General features: G+C 53.4%; 12 protein-coding genes across 12 annotated transcripts; 9 read left to right on the top strand and 3 right to left on the bottom strand.

The window, feature by feature from the left end:
• Positions 1-106: 106 nt before the first annotated feature.
• On the top strand, positions 107-937 carry N7498_005855 (ESCRT-I subunit protein VPS28; the record flags this gene model as incomplete). The annotated part of the gene is made up of 3 exons (XM_058452917.1): positions 107-196; positions 246-482; positions 530-937. 3 exons carry the CDS (start codon positions 107-109, stop codon positions 935-937), a joined length of 735 nt encoding a protein of 244 aa, XP_058309455.1.
• A 431-nt stretch (positions 938-1,368) lies between these two features.
• Positions 1,369-2,531, top strand: N7498_005854 (S-adenosylmethionine-dependent methyltransferase; the record flags this gene model as incomplete). The annotated part of the gene is made up of 3 exons (XM_058452916.1): positions 1,369-1,399; positions 1,469-1,726; positions 1,780-2,531. 3 exons carry the CDS (start codon positions 1,369-1,371, stop codon positions 2,529-2,531), a joined length of 1,041 nt encoding a protein of 346 aa, XP_058309454.1.
• Positions 2,532-3,112: 581 nt separating this feature from the next.
• On the top strand, positions 3,113-3,856 carry N7498_005853 (uncharacterized protein; the record flags this gene model as incomplete). The annotated part of the gene is made up of 1 exon (XM_058452915.1): positions 3,113-3,856. One exon carries the CDS (start codon positions 3,113-3,115, stop codon positions 3,854-3,856), a length of 744 nt encoding a protein of 247 aa, XP_058309453.1.
• Positions 3,857-3,930: 74 nt separating this feature from the next.
• Positions 3,931-6,117, bottom strand: rok1 (RNA-dependent ATPase ROK1; the record flags this gene model as incomplete). The annotated part of the gene is made up of 1 exon (XM_058452914.1): positions 3,931-6,117. The coding sequence occupies one exon, from the start codon at positions 6,115-6,117 to the stop codon at positions 3,931-3,933; it is 2,187 nt and encodes a 728-aa protein (XP_058309452.1).
• Positions 6,118-6,600: 483 nt separating this feature from the next.
• N7498_005851 (F1F0 ATP synthase subunit g) lies at positions 6,601-7,533 on the bottom strand (the record flags this gene model as incomplete). Its single annotated transcript, XM_058452913.1, has 3 exons — positions 7,181-7,533; positions 6,912-6,996; positions 6,601-6,847 (listed from the first exon to the last, which is right to left on the bottom strand). Exons 1-3 carry the CDS (start codon positions 7,425-7,427, stop codon positions 6,601-6,603), a joined length of 579 nt encoding a protein of 192 aa, XP_058309451.1. The 5' UTR covers positions 7,428-7,533.
• A 2,087-nt stretch (positions 7,534-9,620) lies between these two features.
• On the top strand, positions 9,621-10,133 carry N7498_005850 (uncharacterized protein; the record flags this gene model as incomplete). Its single annotated transcript, XM_058452912.1, has 3 exons — positions 9,621-9,734; positions 9,782-9,815; positions 10,072-10,133. The coding sequence occupies 3 exons, from the start codon at positions 9,621-9,623 to the stop codon at positions 10,131-10,133; spliced, it is 210 nt and encodes a 69-aa protein (XP_058309450.1).
• Positions 10,134-10,847: 714 nt separating this feature from the next.
• On the top strand, positions 10,848-12,098 carry N7498_005849 (NAD(P)-dependent alcohol dehydrogenase; the record flags this gene model as incomplete). Its single annotated transcript, XM_058452911.1, has 2 exons — positions 10,848-11,052; positions 11,105-12,098. Exons 1-2 carry the CDS (start codon positions 10,886-10,888, stop codon positions 12,096-12,098), a joined length of 1,161 nt encoding a protein of 386 aa, XP_058309449.1. The 5' UTR covers positions 10,848-10,885.
• Positions 12,099-12,443: 345 nt separating this feature from the next.
• On the top strand, positions 12,444-13,707 carry agdC (putative alpha-glucosidase; the record flags this gene model as incomplete). The annotated part of the gene is made up of 4 exons (XM_058452910.1): positions 12,444-12,824; positions 12,867-13,002; positions 13,083-13,391; positions 13,433-13,707. The coding sequence occupies 4 exons, from the start codon at positions 12,444-12,446 to the stop codon at positions 13,705-13,707; spliced, it is 1,101 nt and encodes a 366-aa protein (XP_058309448.1).
• Positions 13,708-15,881: 2,174 nt separating this feature from the next.
• On the top strand, positions 15,882-17,215 carry N7498_005847 (glycoside hydrolase family 16 protein; the record flags this gene model as incomplete). Its single annotated transcript, XM_058452909.1, has 2 exons — positions 15,882-16,253; positions 16,316-17,215. 2 exons carry the CDS (start codon positions 15,882-15,884, stop codon positions 17,213-17,215), a joined length of 1,272 nt encoding a protein of 423 aa, XP_058309447.1.
• A 923-nt stretch (positions 17,216-18,138) lies between these two features.
• Positions 18,139-19,509, bottom strand: N7498_005846 (uncharacterized protein; the record flags this gene model as incomplete). Its single annotated transcript, XM_058452908.1, has 1 exon — positions 18,139-19,509. The coding sequence occupies one exon, from the start codon at positions 19,507-19,509 to the stop codon at positions 18,139-18,141; it is 1,371 nt and encodes a 456-aa protein (XP_058309446.1).
• A 206-nt stretch (positions 19,510-19,715) lies between these two features.
• N7498_005845 (threonine--tRNA ligase MST1) lies at positions 19,716-21,284 on the top strand (the record flags this gene model as incomplete). The annotated part of the gene is made up of 1 exon (XM_058452907.1): positions 19,716-21,284. The coding sequence occupies one exon, from the start codon at positions 19,716-19,718 to the stop codon at positions 21,282-21,284; it is 1,569 nt and encodes a 522-aa protein (XP_058309445.1).
• Positions 21,285-21,829: 545 nt separating this feature from the next.
• Positions 21,830-23,971, top strand: N7498_005844 (2-isopropylmalate synthase; the record flags this gene model as incomplete). The annotated part of the gene is made up of 5 exons (XM_058452906.1): positions 21,830-22,664; positions 22,725-22,749; positions 22,812-22,979; positions 23,033-23,729; positions 23,798-23,971. Coding segments are annotated over 5 exons (1,899 nt in total), but the record flags the coding sequence as incomplete, so codon positions are not given.
• Positions 23,972-24,231: the final 260 nt, after the last annotated feature.

The raw sequence follows: 24,231 nt of genomic DNA, 5'->3' as shown, positions 1-24,231 counted from the left end.
CCGCCTCCGCGACCGCCTTTGGAGCTGCCGATAAGGACAAAAGGCCGTTCGCTCCGTTCTACTTAGATTGGCGTCTTTTGCTTTCTTTGATCGTCTTTCATTCAAAATGTACGCTCCGCGTCCGCTGTCGTATGCTCCCACTCCATACAGCTATACACCAAACCCCGCACGGTCGGCCTCAATCAACCTCGACGAAGTACGCTCGGTGGCATCAAACGCGGGGCCCTCATGCTAATATGCTCTAGGAAGTGAAACTAGTCTCCAGCTCAGGGGAACGTGATCTATACGAGTCGCTCGCCGAAATCTACAGCATTATCGTCACGCTCGATGGCCTCGAGAAGGCGTACATCAAGGACGTGGTCACTGAGGCGGAGTACACCGAGACATGCACGCGGCTCCTGAAGCAGTACAAGTCGAGTCTGGGAGATGAGTCTGTGTCTCGGGAATTCGTGGATCTAGAAACATTCAAGCGCACATGGGGTGTAAGTTTGCCTGCGACACTCGCTTTCTGTGTCTAATCCAATCCCAGCTGGAGTGTCCCCGCGCAACCGAACGACTGCGCATCGGTCTTCCTGCGACTGTCGAGCAGGCCTCACATGGCGCACCTGCAGCCAATAATGCGGCATCTGGAGGTGGTGGTGGCGGCGGCGCATCGGGCAGTCTTATCCTCGCAGCGACCGAGAACTTCATCACCTTCCTCGACGCATTAAAACTGAACATGTTGTCGAAAGATGCGCTGCACCCTCTACTCTCTGAAGTGATTCAATCCGTCAATAAAGTCACGGATGGAGACTTTGATAACCGCGGCAAGATCATTCAATGGTTGATTGCATTGAATCAGATGCGAGCGACGGAGGAGCTGAGTGAGGATCAGGCTCGGGAGCTATCATTCGATATCGACCAGGCCTACCAGGGCTTCAAAGCGACTCTGAACTAAACTGCATCGGCACGGCGTTTGCTATGGGCTATTAAATTATGCGATCAACGAAGATACCACTTAGTTGATGCCTCGAAGCATCTCAATTGCTGTTTTCTGTATAGATGATGCATACATGATTCACGAGTCTCCTTTTTTCTGTTTATTTTCGCCGCGAATGAATAAAATCGACTCTCTACAACAGCTGTCTCTTATAAGCCCGTTTGAGTACTCCAGTCTCCAGTTGATTGGATCGGTTCCTGAACTACTGCCTGAATCTTCAGGCAATCTCACGATCCGCGGAACCGGCGACGGCCTTTCCTCTTTGGGTTTTTTCTTTTTTTCCAGTGGCGCGTGGCGGTCTACGGGGGTTCCGGCAAAGACCCTCAATTGTACCCCGACGGTGGTGCTGATTTCTCGTGCGCCTGTTCTTCGGGAGCCGGTTGTTCACCATGATCAGCACCAATGATGAGCCGCTGCACGGTGAGTACATCATCTATACAATCCCTCAACTAGATAGTGGAACTGGGAACTGATAAGGAGTTCTGCCAGTGCTCGACCTGCCCCAGATATATACGAAGCCCTCCGGCACCGATCTCATCAAGGCCTTGGCTTTGCTGGCTCTAAAGCCTCGCACATTCGGAACCACTGCGGATGTAGTCAAGGGTCCGGCAGTGCAGCCGGCCGGGTTGACTCGGTATCTCACCTCGATTATCGCAAGTCCGCTATTATGGCTTGACACGGAGGAGTTGCGGGAGGCCGTCTGGGATGCCGCTGCAGCTCGTCTCAGTGAGAGGTCTGGCCGTGCCGGTAAGACTGCTACTATCCTTTTTTTATATGTCTAGTTGACACTCTGCCCCTAGCAATGCCTGCCATGTCGCGCATTTTCAGTGTGCCTACCTCCTCCGGCGAAGACTACACCCTCACCTTGCACGAACCATCCATCACCGCGGATAATCTCGGCATGAAGACCTGGGTCTCGTCTTACCTTCTCTCCCGCCGACTGCACGGCCTCCTCGAGTCTCCACCGGAACTCGTGCCATCGGGACCAACTGAGCCTTCAGCCAAGTCCGACACGAACAAACAACTGCGGGCGCTCGAGCTCGGATCTGGTACGGGGCTGGTCGGTCTGGCATTCGCCGCTCTCCAGGGAAAGTCGGCTGCCGTTCACCTGACCGATCTCCCGGACATCGTACCAAACCTCGCCCATAACGTTGCGCTGAATGTCGAGCTCCTTACCACCACGGAAGCAACGGTGACAACAGACGTGCTGGACTGGTCCGTGACACCGACTCCACTGCCTTCGGCACTGGAGCGCTTTGACGTGATCCTGGCTGCGGACCCGTTATATTCGCCCAAGCACCCGAAGTGGCTCGTAGACACAATCGGAGTATGGCTGAGCCGGGGGCTGGACGCACGTGTTGTGATGGAAATGCCGCTGCGCGATGCGTATCTACCACAGAGACAAGAGTTACGCCGGCGAATGGCCGAACTAGGCCTGGCACCGATCCAGGAAGGCGAAGAGACTGGATACGACGACTGGGAGAGCGCGGGTGGCGAGGCACTAGCTGTGAAGTGCTGGTGGTCCATTTGGGGATGGAGCGAGAAGATCTAACCGACTAGATCTCCGGCGCATCTTTTATCTCTTTTTTTTTCCCCCAAACTTCAAGCGACTCCCAAGCCGGGATACGCTCACGCACACGTCGCATTGCCAGATGGCGGCATGAGACACGACTAAACGATACACGATAGAATCGCATTTTAGAAATAGATGATCAATACACACTCAAATTCGAATGGTCAATGTATTTGAAGCATGACGAACTCAGTGGACACTGAAGAGTATGGAGAGATGTGCGCAGAATAATCGAGACCCATCACGTGGGGAAATGACGTCGGTGTCAAGCATCCAAAAAATACCTGGACCGCGACTCATCCACTACTCAACTTGTTCCACAATTAAAAACCTAGAGTCTGATCGCCGACCTGATTTCGTGGCGCACCTCATGATCTCACTCTTATATCTCTGGTCGACTACTCTATCGCCGGGGTGAAATGCATAACCCGCGAGAGTACCCATGAATCGCAAGTCGCCATAAGCTCCAAACACCGGAGACACCTTTTCACGAAAAACGACCGCCGAAGCCAATTTGGCTACATATACTCGCCAAAGTATATAAATTCCCACGCACCAGCATGGTGATCGGACTCTTGACGCTTGCGTCTATCCCCTCCGTCACAGGTGTGGCGTTCGGGGTCAGCGAGCAGCGCAAGTCGAACCAGCGCAAGGAAGATGCGCGGCGGATGGTCAAGTTCAACATGGACGCCCAGTGCAGCGGGGAGACGGACGATGACCGCGATGTACATGGGCGGAGGGTAGTTGTGCGAAACGAGAAGGTCAGGACTGAGACCTCTCAAGAAGGAACTTGCAAACTGACAATTCCCGAACAGGTCTACCTCGACGATCCAAACCCTACAAAACGACTTCATCCTGCGTTTACATCCTTGGCCTTCTACATCGAGTACCCCGAGCTCGAAGAAACTAAGCACCTGGACCGCGGTCTAGGTCTTCCGACATACGTACAGGCCAATCCACCTCTGTTGAATTGGATTTACGCGGACAAAGACACGTATGAGTTGAAATACGGGAACCGCACACAGAGCGTGGAACACCTTGTCGGGCCTTGGGACTGGACGGAGGACGAGAAGACGATTCTGCTGGAGGGGAAGAATGCGTTTGTGGCAGTTGAAGAAGAGGAAGGGGAATGGGCGCTATATTTTGATCGCGATGGGGATGATCTGGCGCGTGTCTTGGAGGAGCAGGACATGTTGGATAATGCCTTTGTCCCTGTGAGTCTTGTTAGGCGGGTTGCTGAGGAGCCGCCTGCTCCTAAACCGGCAGAGGGTCAGGGCCAAAGTCAAGCGAGTTCACAGAAATGAGGACCACGATAGAAATGCGTTGATGATTACATCTGGTATACCAGGATATGAGATACGCCTATAATAAATGCACCTTATTCCTCCAACCCATCCCAACTACCGTCACTTTCATTACCAGCTGCGGCGCCCGTCGCCTTGCGATTGCGACTAGCAGCGATAGCACCCCTCTTGCGGTTCTCCATGCGGCGTTCGTAGCCACTCTTCGTACTGATTCTGGCAGCGCGCGATCCCTTGTCGTTCTCGTCCTTGCCAAGCTGCTTAGAGGCCTGGCGAGCCTTGACACCATGCTTCTTGAGTTCTTGCTTGTCCTTCTTGCTCAGGTCCGGCAGCGACTCGAGCAGCCATTTCTGGATGGACTTTTTGTCGTCGGTTCCACGCAGCTTCTCGCTAGCATCGATGACATTTGCGATGCTCTTCACGTAGGGGATATCCTCCTTGGTGTAGTAGGTGACTGCGATACCGCCCTCGCGACCAGCGCGGCCGGTACGTCCAACACGGTGAACGTAGACAGCGGCGGAGTTGGGGATGTCGTAGTTGACGACACCGTTAAGGCCGCGGAGATCGAGACCGCGGGCTAGGACATCTGTTGTAACGAGGATCCAGATCTCGCCCTTGCGGAAATCACGCATGATTTCTGATCGCTGACTGTCCGAGAGGTCGGAGTGGAGCACGGCAATGCGCGAAGATCCGCCTGCTTCGGCGGGGATATCATATTTCAATTCCGAGTGCAAGGCAATTGCCCGGGGGATCGTTTGTGTGAAGATGAGGAAAGGAGGTCGGAGGCGGATATCGGTTGCTGCGGCCGCTGTCGGGCGGAGCAGCTGTCGAAGACCAAGCAGCTTACCCTGTTCGGTTGCTGCGTAAACGAGACGGTGGTCGATATTTGGGACGGCCGAATCCTTCAGGCCGACCACAAGACGCACCAGTGGGTGAAGTTTGTCGCTCTTTTGACCGAGATCTTCTAGACGCTCCTTGATCGTAGACCGAGTGAGATCCTCGACGTTAGAACCCATGGTGGCAGACCAGAGGCTCACACGCATGTCTGGATGAACGCACGAGCGCCATATGTTGAGTGTTTGATCCCGGAACAACGGGTCCAGGAGCACGTCCGCTTCGTCCAGCACCAGGCTGCGCACCAACGGCAGTCTTCCCATCGGCATGGTTTGATTCGCGGACAAGGAATTGACCAGCTGGAGGGGCGTGGTAACTAGGATGTCACTCTTGGTGACAGGCACATTGGTCTGGCCTTTCTTGGGTTTGCTGTACTCCTCCTCGTCCGATCCAGAGGATGCCTCACTTTCTTCGTCAAGGACATTCACATCGCCTTCTTCATCCTGGTCCACTACTCGCATACCCTTCTTCATCAAGGTGATCTTCACACCAGTCCCAGCCACCAACTTCCGTCCCTCGTTAAAAATCTGACTGGCAAGCTCCTTCGTAGGCGCCACAACCACGGCTAGGATTCCATGCTCGTCGGATTTAGAGTGATGATGCCGGACAATCTTGTTAATGGCAGGAATCAAGAATGACAGCGTCTTTCCGCTGCCAGTTGGGGCCACGACCAAAAGGTCAGGCTCTGCTTCGTTTTCCATAGGAATTGAGGAATCACCAAGCAAAATGGGCAGAGTTCCTAACTGCACCTCCGTGGGCACAGTAAATCCCTGCTCGGCGACATTCTCCGCAAGCCGGCTCGAGATCTTGTATTTCGAGCGCAGCTCCTTGAAGGAAACCAGAGGCTGCGGGTACATGCGACGAACGCGCTTCATCTCCTTTTTGCTGAGAATCGGAGCCTCTTCCTTCTTGGACTTCTTCTTTTTCTTCTTGGATTCCTTAGCAGGCGCAGGCTGAGAATGAATCTCGTCAAGATCACGAAGATCCGTGACCTTAATCTTGTGCGAGTTCAAAATAGTGCGACGCTCCACTTCGTCCATAGCTTCCTCTTCATCCGATCCATCGTCTTGACCAGATGCTTGCTCCTGGTCGAGCTTGGCGGCAGGTGCGGCCGCAGAAGTCACCGCAGTGCGCTTGTTCGAGCTGAAAAAGTCTAGTTCGGCTGTGTCGTCTCCATGTTCCTCAGCTGCGACAGGTGCTCTCTTTCTTTTCTTGCCATTCTGCGCAAGTTCAAGATTCTCGCCCTCGGCGGTCCGGAAGAGCTGCGGGTTAGCCGCTTTGCCCGTTGAAGGGAGACGAGCAGTAGGCTCTGCAGCCCGCGCGGCCGACTTGAACTTTGTTGACCGAGTCAACAATCTGAAAGCATCCATGATGTTTGGCGGTTGAGTTAAAGAAAAGCCGACTTTGATATTTCGCAGGAAAAAAAAGTGACCCGCCGAGTTTGCTTCCGGGCCAATCAGACTGCGCGCCCACCGATCACCGGCGCCCACGCAATTCTCGGCGGACAAGGATGAAAAGAGGCAGCAAATACAAGATAGCGAACTCGGTATTCACACGCGTATAGTGGTAAAAGAATAGGATCAAGACTAGGATAATGAGGTTCTCGTCCATTTTGGTGGTGGTGTTGGTGCAAAAAGGAAAGACCTCCAGGCCTCTGATTTGGGAAACTACAGAGCTTGAGACCACGACGAATTTTAAGGGGTCCAGGTTTAAGATGATTCAAATGAATTGCAATCAATGATTTCTATCTCAGACAACAGTTTATATTCCATCGTCTATCATACAGTGCACAACTTTAGGGGAAACAGGGAACAAAGGAAAGGGACAGGAGAAAGGACGATTGGGTTCCAAGTTTAGTGGCCGTGTGCAGGCTCGCCCCTGTAGCCGACAATGTTCATGCGACCGATCATCTCGCCAACGGTAAAGAAGCCGATGACCTCGGCGACGGTGACACCGGCGAGGGCGAGCTCCTTGGGGCTGGCGTTGCGGACGCGAGCCAGGAAGTTCTGGGGCGAGGGGAGGTTCATGCTCTTGAGGGCGGCAGGGTTCTTGGAGACGTTGATCAGAGGCTGGAAGTAGGACTGGAAAGTGGCCAGGGAACTAGAGATGGGTATTAGAGATCATGTTTGCGAGGAGTGCGGTTCAATCGGCTGGGACGGCATACGGAGGAGTCATGTTCTGGCCGCGGAAAACCAGCTTGCCGAGCTCAAGGCCGACCCTGGAGTAGTAGAGAGTCGGGGGGATCATGGCTGAAATGGATAATGATGTTAGCGGTGCACCAGCTGCAAATGGACTCGGACAGCCCGGATGACAACAAGGAGGGTTTGTGGGAGAGGCATGGTTCCCATCAATTGCAGTCCGACGCCTCTGCCATTAATCATCCCATGTGTATTCATGAAAAACAGGGGGTCGGAGTAGGAGGGTATCTCTTACAGTCGACGAACGAGACGACCTTGCCGACAGGGCCGCCGACCTTGCGGAGGGCAGTGGCGGCGTTGGAAATGGCCGGGCCAGCGGCAGCGGAGGCCTTGGACAGACCCTCGGAAGCCTTGGAAGCAGCAGAGGAAGCAGTCTGGCTGGCCTTGTTGGCGGCCTCGGAGGTGGACGAGGAGTGTCTGACGACGGTTCTCCGGGTCAGGAACTGCGATTGCCGCAGAACGGCACGGGTGGCAGCGGGCATCTTGGGGATTGCGGGAGAAGAAGAAGGAGCGAAGATGAAGATCCGATCACAGATCACCCGTTGCAATCGCTGGTGTGAGGACGAGGGGGTCCAATGGCGGTTTTCGTATGGCGCAACGACAGAACCAGAATCTGCGGATTCGAGGTTCGGGAACTTCAGGGAAAGGGTCACGTGAGCTGCCAGTGTCTGTGCCTGAGTCGGAGGTAAACAAATGCCATTGAAGAACAATCGACCAGGAATTTTGAGAATAATTGTGTTATGTTGGGGCTTGGGAGGCATTCAAGATAGCTTATTGTACAGTTGATGTTGCTTGGAGATGTTGTGCACGTACTCGGTGTACATGTAGGTACATAGCTGCAACCGACCACACATGCCCTGGGACTGTAGTGAATACAGTGGTGTAACAAAAGTATTTGACCTCGAGTACTTTAGGATCCACTTTTAGCCTGACCGCTTTATTATACCGCCTACTTTATTAGTACACCACACCTCGCGTTTCAACGCGCTTGCTAACATATACGCTACAGTTAACGCGTTATAGCAGTCTTTCTTACCTTATTATGCCTCCTATACGTGGGAAGAGAGGCCCAGAGCTTGACTGCCTTACTAGGGCCAAGATCTGCGAATTACACGCTACAAATGGCTGGGGTGCAACAACCATTAAGAAGATGCGCTTTCCCGATATTCCACGCTCAACAATTCAATATACCCTTACCCAAGAGGCAAAGCGTCAAAAACAAGAAAGCCTTCCACGCTTAGGCGCTCCAAGGAAGCTTACTGAAGAGGATCGTGACTATATCTACGACACTATACAAGAAAAGCCATCGATATTGATTAAAGATCTACTTAGAGAGGTCGATTTTAAGGTCCATCGCCAGTCAATTTGGCGTCTAACCCACGAAATGGGTCTTCGAAAATGGAGGAAAATGCAGCGTCCGGCACTTACGCCTGAACATGCTACGAAACGGCTTCAATGGGCACTCGAATACCAACACTTCACTCCTGAAGACTGGGCCCGCGTCTACTGGTCAGACGAATGTACAGTTGAACGTGGAATAGGCCAGCGGCAAGAATGGACGTTTACACGTCCAAAAGACCAGCTTTTTCAGCATTCAAAAGAAGGCTCTCAGGTTCAGATGGTTCCGGCGCGAGGGAAGCAAATTAAGCAGATGTTTTGGGCTGCTTTCTCTGGCTTACCGCGTCGATCAGGCCTAATTCCATTATTCGGAGATCCTACGTCTAGAAGAGGTGGTGTTTCTTCACGTACGATTGAAGAGCTCTATCGGCGTATCTTACCTACGCTACTTAATAGTATTGATAATAATGCTATTTTTCAGCAAGATAACGCGCCCGTTCATACTGCATATATTGTACGGGAAGCTCTTAATGAGCTTAACTGCGAGATTATGGAATGGCCTCCTTATTCACCTGATTTAAACCCGATCGAGAACCTCTGGGCGCTGCTAAAAGCCGAAATTCTTAAGCGTTATCCTGAGCTAATGCGCCTACCGAACAACGAATCTACGTTAGATCTATTGCTAAAAGCTGCACAGGAAGCCTGGGAAGGCCTAGATATTGAATTATTCAAGCATCTATCAGAAACTATGCCTCACAGGGTAGCTGATGTTATTAAGTATGAGGGGTGGCATACTAGCTATTAGACTGAATTGAATTTCAGAGGTTTCTGCCTGGCAGTATTAGAAAAGTGGGTCCTAGGCCGAAGTACTCGAGGTCAAATACTTACGTTACACCACTGTAGGCTGTGAACTCTTCGATTAGATATACATTTTTCTTACTCGTTAAGTAAGGTCCATTGGTTCCAGGCCTCGGTGTTTTGCTCTTACAAAGCCCCGAATTTTCGTTGACAACGGATTCATCATCCGAATAATACATATCCCGGGCGCTTATGAACTGGTCGGATATAGAACATCGATGGATCTTAAAATTGTCCGATGGCTGATCTGTCTCACGTACGCTTTATTTGCTCCGCTTCCCCTTGGGTAGCCCCATGAAAAGTATCGATAAGAGGAGAACCATGGGAAGTAGCGGCCGACGTTGGAAGACCAAATCGGAAATGTCCAAGTCACATTCGATTTAGGCATTTTCCACTACACGTCACTTTGCCAGCGAGGCTCCGATAATCCATCTTATCAACAAAGAACTTTATTTACACTTCACCTCTGCAAATCCATCATGGTGGGCCCTGCTCGTCGGCTGTTCCCCCCAGACCTCATGGCCCTCGCTCTAGTGATCGGCTTGTCGGTCGACTGCATGATCAACAAGGGTGTACGCGCAGTGAAAGCCGATGTAAGTCTCGGAATTTCTCCCATTCGAACACGGCTGATCTTGTACAGACAACGAGAGATTCGACAAACAAGAAATATCCAGGTCTGTGATTGTGCCAACTCTCCCGTCTTTCTTACCGTTCAACGAGTGGCTCTGGGTTGACGGCTCTACCATCCAGTGCCAGATCAGAAGTCCTCGGAGTGATCACCTTATTCTTGAATGTCGTCCCCTTTCCTAGTTCACCCACCAATTCCATCTCGAGACCTCGGGCCACCGACTGAACTTAGCACCGCGACTCGTACACTAGTAGGTGAGCATTCTCGGAGAATATGTGGTTCTTTTACTAACCAATGCATAGTCATCCTTGGATCGTTTTACATTCTCTCAACCTTCCGCATGCATTTCACGATCGCCGAGTAAGCCGGTTACACCGACTCCTGTTTGATATCACCCTGGGGTATGGCAATGAAACCGCTCGGAGAGAAAGTCTTTGTATGTCACCGGGCCTGAGAGACAATCCTCGTGAGAGGAGAATTAATTCTTTTTGACCCGTCAAGTTTACCAATGAAATCGCGTGTTTGACTGCTTGACTGCTTGATGGGTTGAACGTTTGCATTGTTTGCAGTGGAAAACGGCCAAAAACGCCGTGTTCCCCGCCACAAAAACTCCATCAACCAGCGTGCTGCCGCCGGAGAATTGCCACTTCTGAGCCGTCTGGAAGGCAGCTAGAAGTGACCCTGATCCCGAACCAATTAAGTGTGAAAAATCACGCGACATTCGATACATTTTGATAAACCTTTACTCCTATGCTCCACAGAACATGGAATAAATACCCCGTAGCGTAGACATAGACATACTGTACATAGACAAGGGGATACTGATATTAACCGATAGCCGATCGGCGGACTCGGCCCGACTGGAAAGGGACGACAGCAGGCCGGTCCCACGTTGCACACTTTGCGGAAGAAGACTTCCTTGTTGAGCGGCCACTGGGTAATTATGCCCCGCGCGGTTAAAATCGCCGCCCCTCCCCTCCACTTTTTTACTCCACGTCCGCGCTGAATGACGAGGGGAAGTGAATGTGCCTGGTCACCTGTTCCAGGATTTTAGATAAATAGAGCTCGTTGCACATATTTCCACCTGCTCAGTCAGTTCTCATTCCATAACTCACCATGTCTTCCGCTACCACCGTCACCAAGACCAACATTGGCGTGTACACCAACCCCAACCACGACTTGTGGATTGCGGAGACCACCCCCAAAGTCGAGGATGTCCAGAGCGGCAAGGGCCTGCAGCCCGGCGAGGTCACTGTTGAGGTGCGCAGCACTGGTATTTGCGGGTAAGAACCCAATTTCGACCATTAAAAGACCGACCTAACTCTTGTGTGCTAGATCCGATGTTCACTTCTGGCATGCTGGATGCATCGGTCCCATGATTGTCACTGGCGACCACGTCCTGGGCCACGAATCTGCCGGCCAGATTGTTGCCGTCGCCCCTGATGTCACTCACCTTAAGCCCGGCGATCGTGTCGCGATCGAGCCCAACATCATCTGTAACGCCTGCGAGCCCTGCCTGACTGGCCGCTACAACGGTTGCGAGAACGTCGCCTTCCTGTCCACCCCGCCCGTCGACGGTCTGCTCCGCCGCTATGTCAACCATCCTTCCATCTGGTGCCACAAGATCGGCAACATGAGCTATGAGGACGGCGCCCTCCTGGAGCCCCTCAGCGTGACCCTGGCCGCCGTCGAGCGCAGCGGGCTGCGCCTGGGTGACCCCTTGCTTATCACCGGTGCCGGTCCCATTGGTCTGATCAGTCTGCTTAGCGCTCAGGCAGCCGGTGCCTGCCCCATTGTCATCACCGATATCGACGAGGGTCGTCTGGCCTTCGCCAAGAAGCTGGTCCCGTCGGTTCGCACCTATAAGGTGGAGATTGGCAAGTCGGTCGAGGAGTCGGCTGATGGTATCATCAACGCCATGAATGATGGCGAGGGCTCCGGCCCCGGTGCTCTGCGCCCGAAGCTGGCCCTCGAGTGCACGGGTGTCGAGAGCAGTGTCAACTCCGCCATCTGGAGTGTCAAGTTCGGCGGCAAGGTGTTCGTGATCGGTGTCGGCAAGAACGAGATGACCATCCCCTTCATGCGCCTGAGTACCCAGGAGATTGACCTGCAGTACCAGTACCGCTACTCCAACACCTGGCCCCGCGCCATCCGTCTGGTGCAGAACGGTATTATTGACCTGCGCCAGCTGGTTACCCACCGCTTCGCCCTTGAGGACGCCCTCAAGGCGTTTGAGACCGCTGCCAACCCCAAGACCGGTGCCATCAAAGTACAGATTATGAGCTCTGAGGAGGATGTCAAGGCTGCCACTGCTGGTCAGTCCATCTGAGTGTGTTATTTAAGGCTGGTGTTGGGGCTGGGGGCTGATGAAATTTCCTTAATGAATGATGCTTAGAGATGCCCACTGGGCACAATAGAGAGATCCATGAAATGACTTTCCTTTTTGTTCAAAATATCCCAAAGAGCGTGAGACAATGGCAGAGCTCCCAAGCGGGAAGGCTCGGGTACCTTGAGAAGAGCGAGGACCCGCGTGTCTCAGCCCTAATCCAACTCCACGAACCAAATGTCTTGACTGACAACAGCCTCATTCTTACACGCTTTAACTTGAGCCTCATTTTCGGTCTCCATTCGGTCCTTGGCCGGAAATTTCTCCTCATTTTCCGCACTACCCCGAATGAACCCTGCAGATCTGGCTAGATGCTTGTCCCGACAAATGCCCGTTCTCTTCATGTTCGCCAGTCCTGGTAAAGCAGGGAACAAGGCATGGCAATCACGTAAAGAAGGAAAAGCGACCTCTGCACTGCTCTCACTTGGGCCTGTCGTATCATCGTTCCACACCACTTCGTCCCCTTCGCATAATCATCGGCCTCTTCACAGCTCCCCTGCACCTTCAACCTTCACCCTTCGTCACGTTCGCATCCTGCCCGGTCGTGATCACTACTTAAATCGCACCTGGTCTGGTTTCAATCCTCCTGAACGTCCCGCTGTTGTGTATTCAACGGTTTCTAGTTGGGTCTTCAACAAGCGGACTACTTTACTTACTTTGGCTCCTCTCGTGGGCGCCGCTATTCTGAACCCTCGGGACTACGCTGATTAGTGCCCCGGTTACAAGGCCATCAATGCCAATAAGCAGGGCCTGTCTTTCACGGCCGACCTGACTCTCAATGGTGATCCCTGTAACGCATACGGCGAGGACTTGCAGGACCTGAAGCTTCTCGTGGAGTATCAGGACGGTTAGTCACATTCACACTTCCCAAAAATGATCAGCTGCAAACAGAATCTAGTTGATCGTCTACATGTGATGATCTATGAGCGGATGAGGACGTTTACCAGGTCCCTCACTCCGTCATTCCTCGCCCTAGTACTGATGGGAATCACAAGCAGAGACAGCCTTCTTTGCGATTCGACTACCAGCCTGACCCCTTTAGCTTCCGCGTTTTGCGCCAGACTGATGATAGTGATGAACAGGTTCTGATTGACACCACTGAGACCAACCTGATCTTTGAGACTCAGTATCTGAACCTTCGCACCTGGCCGCGCACTCTGTGGAGCCGTGATGCGTACGGTGTTCCTTCTAACACGAACCTGTACGGCAACGGAGTCTTCTTTTTGAACTCCAATGGTATGGACATCAAGATCGACAAGACCAATGACGGCCGTCAGTTCCTGGAGACGATGAGGGCCAAGCCTCCGTCGACACATACTTCCCCGACGACATCTTCTACGACTGGACCACGGGCGCAGCAATCCACGGCCACGGCGCAAACATCAAGATATCAAACATCGCCATTACAGACATCTCGATCCACACCCGAGGCAGCAGTGTGCTTCCTCTTCGTTCAAAGAGCGCCATGACAACCAAGGAGCTGCGTACTCGTGGTTTCGAGGTCATTATCGCGCCCAACCTGGACCACTTCGCCTCGGGCGAGTCCTACTAGGACAAAAGAATGCAGGATCTCGTCGGGACGTCGACTTCGATGCAGTGCGCCAGACCGTGTCCAAGAGTGTTAATATTCACTTAGCGGAGCCCGCGGTGATTGATCTGTGATTCGATGGGGGGATGGAGGGAATACAAAATTAGGAGCGGGCTGGTGGTGGCATGACCTATTATTCGATCGGTTCCTTCATCCAAGACATTTCCGCGCTACGGAAGTATTTTTAGGGCCGAAATCGAAGCGATAGTCATATGATAGTATATTTTTTAGTCGAATTTCTGCATTTCATAGCTGGGCGTAGAGAGTTACATGGGAAGTGGGCTCAAACACATTGTTCTCTTGTTCCTCCGAACGTGTGTGTGTGTCTAAGACACCTTTCAGCCGCACTTTCTATACTTGCAGGCAGATGGGACATGACGCATCTCCAGGCCCACTTCCAATAACCCGGAGGGAGGCTGTACTACGGGAGATGGAGTCGACAAAAGAGGGCACGGTCGGAAGTCGACCTTGGGCTGCCACACATTTCAAGCCACCGTCTCCTTCCGGTCGGGATGTGCCAGATTTCAAGACATGTCTTTTATGCGACATCCCCAGTAATATGCCAGAATACGATCGACGTAAGCCATTAAACCTGCCCGGTGATCTATCGCCTTTCGGTCGTACTACATGCCCCTGATCCCCTCGTTTTTAGTGAAATCAGTCCTACTGTAGCAGTCGTAACCATATGTAATCTACCAGAAAGGCTATGACTTCTAGCGCCGAACTAGTACATTTATTAGCGCCACTTCCCGGGGTAATTTGAGACAAATCAAATCAAATCAAATAACAATAACCGGGCACGAGAGGCCGCCAACATGCCGGCAGGTACCAGGAGAGCAGAAGAAAATGGAAGGGGAAAAGAAAGAAGAAGTAACAGTCTGTTCCTCGCGTGGACAAACCAAGCGTGTACCCCTGCGCGGACTCCAATGCGGCCCGTTTCTTTATTTCTACGTAGTTCTGCATGTGTGGCTAGGGCCTTGGGGCTAGGACACATAGGGGAAATGTCACCCGGAGCCAGCGAAAGCGAAGGGAGCTATTAATAAGATTTTGCCTTTTTGAACCCAAAAGTCAGACTTGCTCGGCACCGTGTCTCCTGGGGCGCAGTGGACGGTCGCATCGGCGCGCTAAGGAGCCAGGGCACGGGCCGTCGTTTGGTTCGTTTCTCTGGATACGCGAGGAGAAGACTCTGCACGGAGTCCTTTATCGATCGAACTTTGTAGCGCGAGACGGAGGGAGTGCGGTTGCCCCTGAATCAAAAGCTACAGAGATGATGTATGAGGAAAACCGATCCCTCATGCAATGCGACCGGGGGTTCAGCCTCCAGGTTTTCTCTCTGTTTCAGTTTAGATCGGGCAAAGTCGTTGGAGTGGGGCCCCTCATGGACTCGGGGGGTTGGACCTCGCTTACAGTGATCACTTTTGGGTCCATCAGGGGAGCGGACCCGGTGTCAGGTAACCATGGTGGGCATTGGCGAACTATGGGCCGCATACTCACCGCGTGATGGGTCTGCTTGCCCGTGTACTGTAAATAGAAGTAATCTTGCTGACTAGACACCTGATCCAGGGCTCGAAGTCCAAGAAAACTGGGGCTCCTGGGTCCAACTCCTGACACACTTGATCGGCGATGATCGGCCGATCTTGACGTGTGCGGTAGAAGAGAGAGAAGACCGGATAGTGCAGGATGAGAGGAAGGAGATGAAGGAGATGAAGGACATGAAGGAGATGAAGGGGCATAGGGGACGGCCAAAGAGGCGGCAGAGAAGGATAGAAAGTGTACGAGATGTCTCACCCTACACGTCAGACCAGTCACCGGGGTTCTCCAGCAGCTCATGCGGAGGCTCCACCGATCCCTGTGGCCCCTGTTGCCACGCCGAGCTCCAATCACGACGGTGGACGGGCTTCAATGGATCCAGGGGATGCACATCGGCCAATCCTCAGCCTCCTCATTTTCACTGGCTTGGATGGTCAGTGAGGAATATTGGCACAAAGTACAGTTCTATAAGAGGGACGTCCCTGGCAACCGTGGATACCTACTGTTTTCGGATCGATCCACTCACTCGTTTACTTCTTAAATCGTTTAAATCCCTCTGCCCCCCGACTTGGTCTTTTCCTCCACACCTTCTTTATTGTATCGTGAAAATGCCCTCGTTTCTGAAGTTCGCTGCCGCGGCTCTCGCCGTCGCCGCCCCTCTGGCTTCGGCCCAAACCTACACGAGCTGCAATCCCCTCGACAAGACCTGCCCGGCCGATGCTGGTTCCACCGAGTCGAATCTAAGCTTTGACTTCACTCAGTCCGGTTCCCTCGACAAGTGGACCACCACTGCTGGCACAGTCAACACCGGCCCAAATGGTGCCGAGTTCACCATCGACAAGCGCGGTGATGCTCCCACCATTGAGACCGACTTCTACCTTTTCTTCGGTGAAATTTCCATTACCATGAAGGCCGCACATGGCACCGGCATCGTCAGCTCCCTCGTTTTCGAGTCGGACGATCTTGATGAGATCGATTGGGTAAGTGCATGGTTGCGGCAAGACACGTTTTCGGTCACATTCCTAACCTCTTGGCTTTACAGGAAGCTCTGGGCGGCAACACCGGGCAGATCGAGACCAACTACTTCGGTAAGGGTGACACCTCGACGTACGATCGCGCCACTTGGCCTGTGGTCTCCGATCCCCAGGATATCTGGCACACGTACAAGATCTCGTGGCAGAAGGATGCCCTCACCTGGTACGTTGACGGCAATGCTGTCCGCACCCTGACCTACGCCGATGCCAAGGACGGATCCCGCTACCCGCAGACCCCCATGCGCGTGCGCATCGGTATCTGGGCCGGTGGTGATCCCAGCAACGCCAAGGGCACCATCGAGTGGGCCGGCGGCGAGACCAACTACGCCGGTTGCCCCTACACCATGTACGTCAAGAACGTCGAAATCGTCAACTCCAACCCCGCCGCGAGCTACACCTACGGCGACAAGTCCGGCTCCTACCAGAGCATCCAGATGTCCGGTGCCGCTGCCCTGAGCGAGTCTTCCGCGAGCGAGACCACCACCGCGACCTCCAGCTCCAGCTCCAGCTCCACCGAGGCCTCGACTGCGGCCACTACCCTGGCCACCACCACCCACTCCTCCGCCTCCGCTCACACCACCGCTGGTTCGACCACTGGCTCCTCCTCGGATGCCTCTACCACTGGTTCTAGCTCCACCGGTTCCAGCTCCGGCGTCAGCTCCGGCGCCAGCTCCGGCTCAGGCTCTGGCTCCACCAGCGGCTCGGCCTCCAGCACTGGCACTGGATCGGGCTCTAGCTCTGGCTCTGGCTCTGGTTCCAGCAGCACCACCGCTGGCTCCGGTTCTGGCTCCAGCTCCAGCAGCAGCGCCAGTGCCTCGCCCACTTTCAACGCTGCCGCCAGCGTGGCCGCCAACTACCTTGGCCCTCTCGGCCTCCTGGCCCTGGTCTCTGCCTTTGTCCAGCTTTAAAAAGCTAACCACGCCTTTACTCTCACGCATGAAGCAAACTGGGCTGGAACCGGATTTTGGAAATGAGGGACGCCTTTTTTATTGATTGTATCTTTTTATGTCATGGGTCTGTCTATACCGTCTATATTGAGGACCCGGGGTGGTTGATATTGCGCGTTCTTGCCTGAATTGTATCTACTACACACCATCTAGATCTTAATGCCCCCCAGGGATATTACTGGGCACCTTTTCACTTTCATCTCGTATTCACCCAATATCTGCAAGCAGACATATCGTACAATTCTAGACTGATCACATCGTATCTGCACCGTGGATCAGCCCTGACGCAAGGCACGACATTACTACAGTAGCCTTTTGACTTAATCAACCATCCACCGTAAAGTGGCTAAGCCTCGTCTCCCGGTCGCGTTAAAACAAGAGCGAATAATTTCATAACAAGGGTTCTCACCTTGATTATTAGAAAGGTGGATGATGGATATTATCTCTGCACGGTTCGCATCCGACACGAATGGCCAAAAAGAAAAAAAAAAAAAAAAAGAAAAAAGAAAGACGGATTTTTGAGCCGAGCGGACTTGACGCGCGGCGAACCCATCACATAACTCGAAAGCCGTTGACAGCTTGGTCGGATTTTTATGTACCAGCGTGCTAATCAAGTCAATGCGGGAATAATGTGAAACATGCATGATTTCATACGGGTCATGTTTCATGTCGTGTATTCTGGCGAATGGGTAACAATGTTGAAATTATTCATTTGTAGATCATGAGTCGTAAACAAACATTTGAATGCGCCAATACCAACATCGTGCCGGAAGCGGCGACGACCCCAATGAATCCACCAGCCACGGCACTAAGTGCTCCAACACGGCCCGGAAGTCCTATCCATCCCCCGCCCCCTCCGCCCCCCTTCTCTGAATGGACGTGCGCTACCAAGTGGATCCTGGCCGACCACGCTGTGCATCCCGCAGCTGCTGTGACAACCGTAACACCGAGTCTGCAACTGGGCGGTGGTGCGTTGCGGCCAGTCTGAGCAACGCAAGGGTCGGTTGGGGTGCGTTGCTTGGGTTCTCGGTCTGGCCATCCGTGGAGTCGGAGCGTGCGCGGAAGAGATCTCCACCGAAAGCATAGCTTGATAGTGACTGCAATACAGACTGTATACCTCGTTTACTGTTTACATCGCCAGCCAGTGCGGCTCTTCGCTCTTCTCGCATCACGATACCGTCTACAGCCTCGAGATGATCGTCCAGCGTGGCGAACCGCGTATCCAGAGAATCGGCTTTTGAACGAAGCTGAGCGCGCAGTCGGTCGAGGTACTGCGCGCGGCGCTGGAACTGTGCCGCGAGACGGGTATCGCGCGCGAAGGATGGAGCACCTGATTCCTGCGCCAGTGGAGAAGAGAGCAGGCTGTCGATAGCGGAGCGCAGATCTGCGCGTATCGAATCGAATTCCCACGTTGCGGCGCGGAGAGCTTGCTCGCTGCCCTGAAATTCGAGATCGAGAGCATTGCGCACGTCCGGGAGGGTGGATTGGAGCTGGGATTGGAGGTCTGCGAGCATGGACTCGCTTTCTTTGAGGATGTGCGCGAGCGGGGAGAGGGTTTCCAATGTGGAGGTGAATATGGATTCGAGGTGGGTTTGCGCGGAGACGATGGTATCCTCTGGTGAAATTATCGGGCTCGAGGGGTTCAACGGGCGTGGAATCAGGCGTACGCAGCTGTCGGGATACGTTGATTTCAGTACAGGCAGTTGGCAGAAGAAGTCTTGGGATTGCTGAATGAGTTCGGGGAGGACGAGGAGGTGGAGGATGCCGGCGATGAGAAAGCAGTTGATGACTATTCGGATGGAATCGTGCCGGACAGGGCAGAGTTTTGCGAGCTTGGATCTCAAGCTGGGTGATTTGCGCTTAAAGGAAACAATGCTTGGGTCCGACGAGCCAGCGCCAGGGTCCTGCTGTTCTTGTGGCCCTCTCTTTGGAGATACTTTGCGACGTTTCCTCATACCAGATTGGTCGTTTGAGCGTACGGGCGCGACCCAAGACGCTTCTGAGATGGGCATGTCGCAGATGGAGGGCATGATAAGCTCTGGGCCGGTCAGAGTCCATGATGAGGAAGTGAGCGACTCTGTCGACTCTGTAGTGTTGCGGTCTTTATTCCGATCTTTGTGTCGCTCTGCTTTGGGTTGCGGGGTAGGGCTTGCTGGATCGTGAACTTTGGGTTCTTTGTCTTTGATAGACGTAGTCGAGGCTATCACCCAAGACTCCTCCAGTGCCGAGCGATCTGGGGTCCGCGGTTCCGCCATGGCACAGTAAACATACCCGCTCAGCAGGGCAGCGCTTTAGCAGGGAGTTGATTTCGTGAGATTAAAACATCAAGAGGGTCTCTCGAATGCGACTCGGAAATCTGAAACATGGAATGGGCGCGTAGTCGAGTGTTGTCCCACGCGTAAAGCGGTGGGGAAGCAAAGGCGGGATCGGCAGGAAGCACTGAAGATTCTCTGCAACAACCATGCGCCCGCTCACTCGGCTTCGACCGAGCCTCTACATTCGGCCTGTCGCTAATAGAGCCCTGAGATTGCCGTCTGTACGACCGCGATGGCTGTCAACTACGGAACAGCGCCATTGCTCGTGCGCTGATGCGGCCAACGGCAAAACCGAAGCTCCTACAATACCCCCCAACGATCACCGAGCTCTGGGAACGACCCAGGAGCTCTTCACCTCGTCCATCTACACTCCTGGATCCCCGCTCTTCCTCCCAAATGGCACGCACATCATCAACAAGCTCATCTCCTTCCTCCGCACGCAATACTTGCAATACGGGTTCCGCGAGGTCTTGACTCCGACCATCTACAAACGATCCCTGTGGGAGGTATCGGGCCATTGGCAGAATTACAAGGATGATATGTATGAAGTAACAGGTCGTGGAGCGACCGGAGAGACAGAAGGCGAGGTCGGCGAGGACGAGTCGTACGGTCTAAAACCGATGAACTGCCCGGGCCACTGCCTGCTGTTCAAGTCGCAAAACCATTCATACCGCGAGCTGCCGGTGCGCTACGCTGATTTCAGTCCGTTGCACCGGAACGAAGTCTCTGGCTCGTTGACCGGTCTTACGCGCGTGCGTCGCTTCCACCAGGACGACGGCCACATTTTCTGCCGACCGCAGCAGATTAGGTCGGAGATTGCGTCGGCATTGGGGTTCGTGGATATGGCTATGAAGACATTTGGACTCGGTCCCTATCGATTGGTGCTTTCCACTCGACCGGAGACGGATTTCATTGGAAGCGTGGAGATGTGGGACAATGCCGAGGGACAGCTGCGCCAGGCGCTGGACAGCACCGGACGCGAGTGGGCATTGAATGAGGGCGATGGCGCCTTCTACGGACCGAAGATTGATATCCAGCTCCAGGACCAGGCGGGCAAGTACCATCAACTCTCGACCATCCAGCTTGATATGAACTTGCCTCAACGCTTCGGGCTTGAGTACCAGGTTGCCGAGGGCGAGGAGGATTACAACCCAGCTACCCCCGGAGTGGCCACACCAGTCCTGGTGCACCGTGCTATCTTTGGCTCACTCGAGCGGTTCTTGGCTCTCCTAATTGAGCACCATGGTGACCATTGGCCCTTCTGGCTATCGCCTCGTCAAGCCATTATCTTGACCGTCAACCAGGATGACGCAGTTGTGCGCCAAGCGCAGGAGGCAGCTGCAAAGTTCTCCGGATTCCGCGCATTGGTGAACGATGGCAGTTCTGCGCCGCCACGTCCATTGTCATCAGTCGACTCTACTTTCTTGGTTGACGTCGACACCAGTGCGCAGAGTCTTGGCAAGAAGATCCAGCGAGCCAAGCAGATGAAGTATAATCTTATCTTTGTCCTTGGTCCGCGTGATGTTGCCAATGGCGGCATCACACTTGATGTCAGTGGGCAGATGCAGGGCAAGGCGGATGTGGAAGGACAAGAATTCCAAATGCTGATCCGCGAGCAACTCGGTGAAAATGCATTGCAGAACCCTCGGGCAGTGAAATTACAGGTGGACAAAGTGCACCAGCTGCTGGTGCAGCTGGAGAGGAGCTTCTTATGAGGCATTGAACAGAATTTGTACTATATTCTCAATTGTATACCAATGACCCACCACAATCCACCAAGTCCCACTATGGCACCATACAATGCGGTTAAATACGGACGGAAATGGTCACCTCAGGGACCGAGAGCTCCGAGTTCGGATGCAATTATTGCCAGCTGCAGTGATGCCCAAGAAATACACGTCCTCTGTAACCACACGGATCTCCTGTTCAGACTATTTCAAAGCTTATAGAATGAAGAGTATTTCCACCTACCTGACTCTCCAATTTGACTTTGTGGAGATCGGGCGGCAATTGGATTTCATATCACGTGCCTCCGTCATCGGCGCCGAAAACTCGGCGTCATCGACGAACGCGCGCCGTTGAGTCACAAACTCCCTTCGGCTCATTGGCCTCTATTTCTTCAGAATTTAAGAAGGAACTGCAATTCCTTTTCTTGGATATACATCTGTGTCTTCCCCCTGGCCAGACCCGACTGCGTCTGCCCTGTTGACTTTACTTTTATCGTTCTCTTATCACTTCCTCCCCACTATACCCCGCCACGATGCCGATGCTCAAAGACCCGTCGTCAAAATACAAGCCCTTCAAGCCTCTGAACTTAACAAGCCGCACATGGCCTGACAAGACCATCACCAAGGCCCCGCGCTGGTTGGCCACCGATCTACGCGATGGCAACCAGAGTCTGCCCGACCCCATGGATGGAGAGCAAAAATACCGCTTCTTCAAGATGCTAGTCGAAATTGGCTACAAGGAAATTGAAGTCTCATTCCCCTCCGCCTCGCAAACGGACTTCGACTTCACCCGTCGCCTTGTCGAAGAGCCCGGCCTTACCCCGGACGATGTTTGTCTGCAAGTTCTCGCCCCATGCCGTGAGGATCTCATCCGCCGCACCGTCGACTCCCTCAAGGGCGCCAAGAAGGCCATTCTGCACATCTACCTCGCCACTAGCCCGTGCTTCCGCCGAATTGTCTTCAATATGAATCGGGAACAGAGTCTGAAGAGGGCCGTGGATTGTACCAAGTATGCTCGTTCAATTACCAAGGATGATCCCTCTCAGGCCGGCACAGATTGGCAGCTGGAGTTCTCCCCGGAGACCTTCTCAGATACCGAGCCCGACTTCGCGGTCGAGGTTTGTGAGGCTGTCAAGGCCGCTTGGGAGCCTTCTGTGGAGAAGCCTATCATCTTTAACTTGCCCGCTACCGTGGAGATGTCCACCCCCAATGTCTACGCCGATCAGATTGAATACTTCTGCAACAAGATGACGGAACGTGAGAAGTTTGTCGTTTCCCTGCACCCGCATAATGACCGTGGTTGCGCTGTCGCCGCGGCTGAGCTGGCTCAGATGGCCGGTGCCCAGCGTGTTGAGGGAACTGTTCTCGGTAAGTCAAGATATGTGCATTTCGTAGTGTGAACCTGTCTAACTGAAATTTCTTTTCCAGGAAATGGAGAGAGAACCGGCAATGTGTATGTCACTTTAAATGGCTTCCTTGGTATCCCTCCAAACCGACTTGCTGACTTTTCCATAGTGATTTGGTCACTCTTGCCCTAAACCTGTACACCCAGGGTGTCTCACCAAATGTGGACTATTCCGATATCAACTCCGTTATTAAGGTTGTTGAGGAGTGCACCAAGATCCCCGTCAACGAGCGATGGCCGTATGCTGGCGCTTTGGTTACCAGCGCCTTCAGTGGAAGGTTTGTTCTTCTTCTCCACATTCAGACGATCATCCTAACCATTTTCTCTCCAGTCACCAAGATGCTATTAAGAAGGGATTCGCCCTGCGCAAGGGTGCTACCGACAACGAGGAGTGGGTCATCCCGTACCTGCCTCTGGATCCGCAGGATATCGGCCGCACGTACGAGGCCGTCATCCGAGTCAACTCACAGAGCGGCAAGGGCGGTGCCGCCTGGGTTATCCTGCGCAGCCTGGAGCTGGATCTCCCGCGTGCTCTGCAGGTGGAATTCAGCAAGATCGTACAAACGGAGACCGAGAAGTGCAGCCGCGAGCTCCGCCCCAGCGAGATTGTCAACCTTTTCGAGGAGTCATATCACCTCAAGTCGAACCCTCGCTTCAACCTTATCGACTACAACATCACCACCGACCGCTCCCAGTCGCCTGCGCCTCCGGAGCCCGGTAAGGCTCTTAACACTAAGAACCTGAAGCGTCGCTTCACCGGTGTCGTTGAGATCGACAATGTCCAGCACGCCATTACCGGCATTGGTCCTGGTGCGCTCTCTTCGCTCGCTGCGGCTCTGTCCACCCTCGGTATCGATCTCGATGTCATCGACTACAAGGAGCACTCTATCGGTCTCGGTCGTGACGTAAAGGCTGCCACATATATTCAGTGCTCGGCAGCCGGCAGCAAAGACCAGGTGTGGGGTGTTGGAATCAGTGCCGATGTGGTCCAGGCATCTCTCGTGGCGCTGCTCAGCGCCGCCAGCTCGGTAAGTCTTTGATCGTCAGGGGTGTATACGCCTATTTGCAAGCACAGACAAGCTTACGCGTATTCTAGTTCCTCACCTCTTCCGCGGGTTCCCCAGCTCCTTTCCGCCCGATCCGCTCCAACACCCTGACCAACGAGGACCTTCAGGCCCTCGAGCAGTTGACCGGCATGAACCCGGGGACTGCTAACGGCGGTCTCTCGGCCAAGGTCAACATCGAGCAGTTGACTAGGGTTGCCGAAGGCCAGTAAGCCTCAAAAAGTTTTTTATCCATCATGTCAACAATAGCAAGTAATGCATATATCATTTTGATGATCTTAAGCAGAATATCAGCAATTTTTATGAATTCACCTTATACGTTGAACTGAAAATTTACTTTGCAACAAGAAATGGCGTAGACATGAGTTCATCGTAGTCATAAATACTTCTACCAAGCTAATGCAAATCCACCACATTAATGGGACCCTGTACATCATTTCTTTGTATAAGATAAAATCACCACTGG

The sequence above is a fragment of the Penicillium cinerascens genome (assembly GCF_028974065.1).
Source record: "Penicillium cinerascens strain IBT 15544 chromosome Unknown contig_5_segment0_segment0, whole genome shotgun sequence".
Lineage (NCBI taxonomy): Eukaryota > Fungi > Ascomycota > Eurotiomycetes > Eurotiales > Aspergillaceae > Penicillium > Penicillium cinerascens.
Note: the sequence above shows the minus strand (reverse complement) of the source record. Positions and strands in the feature narration are given on the sequence as shown.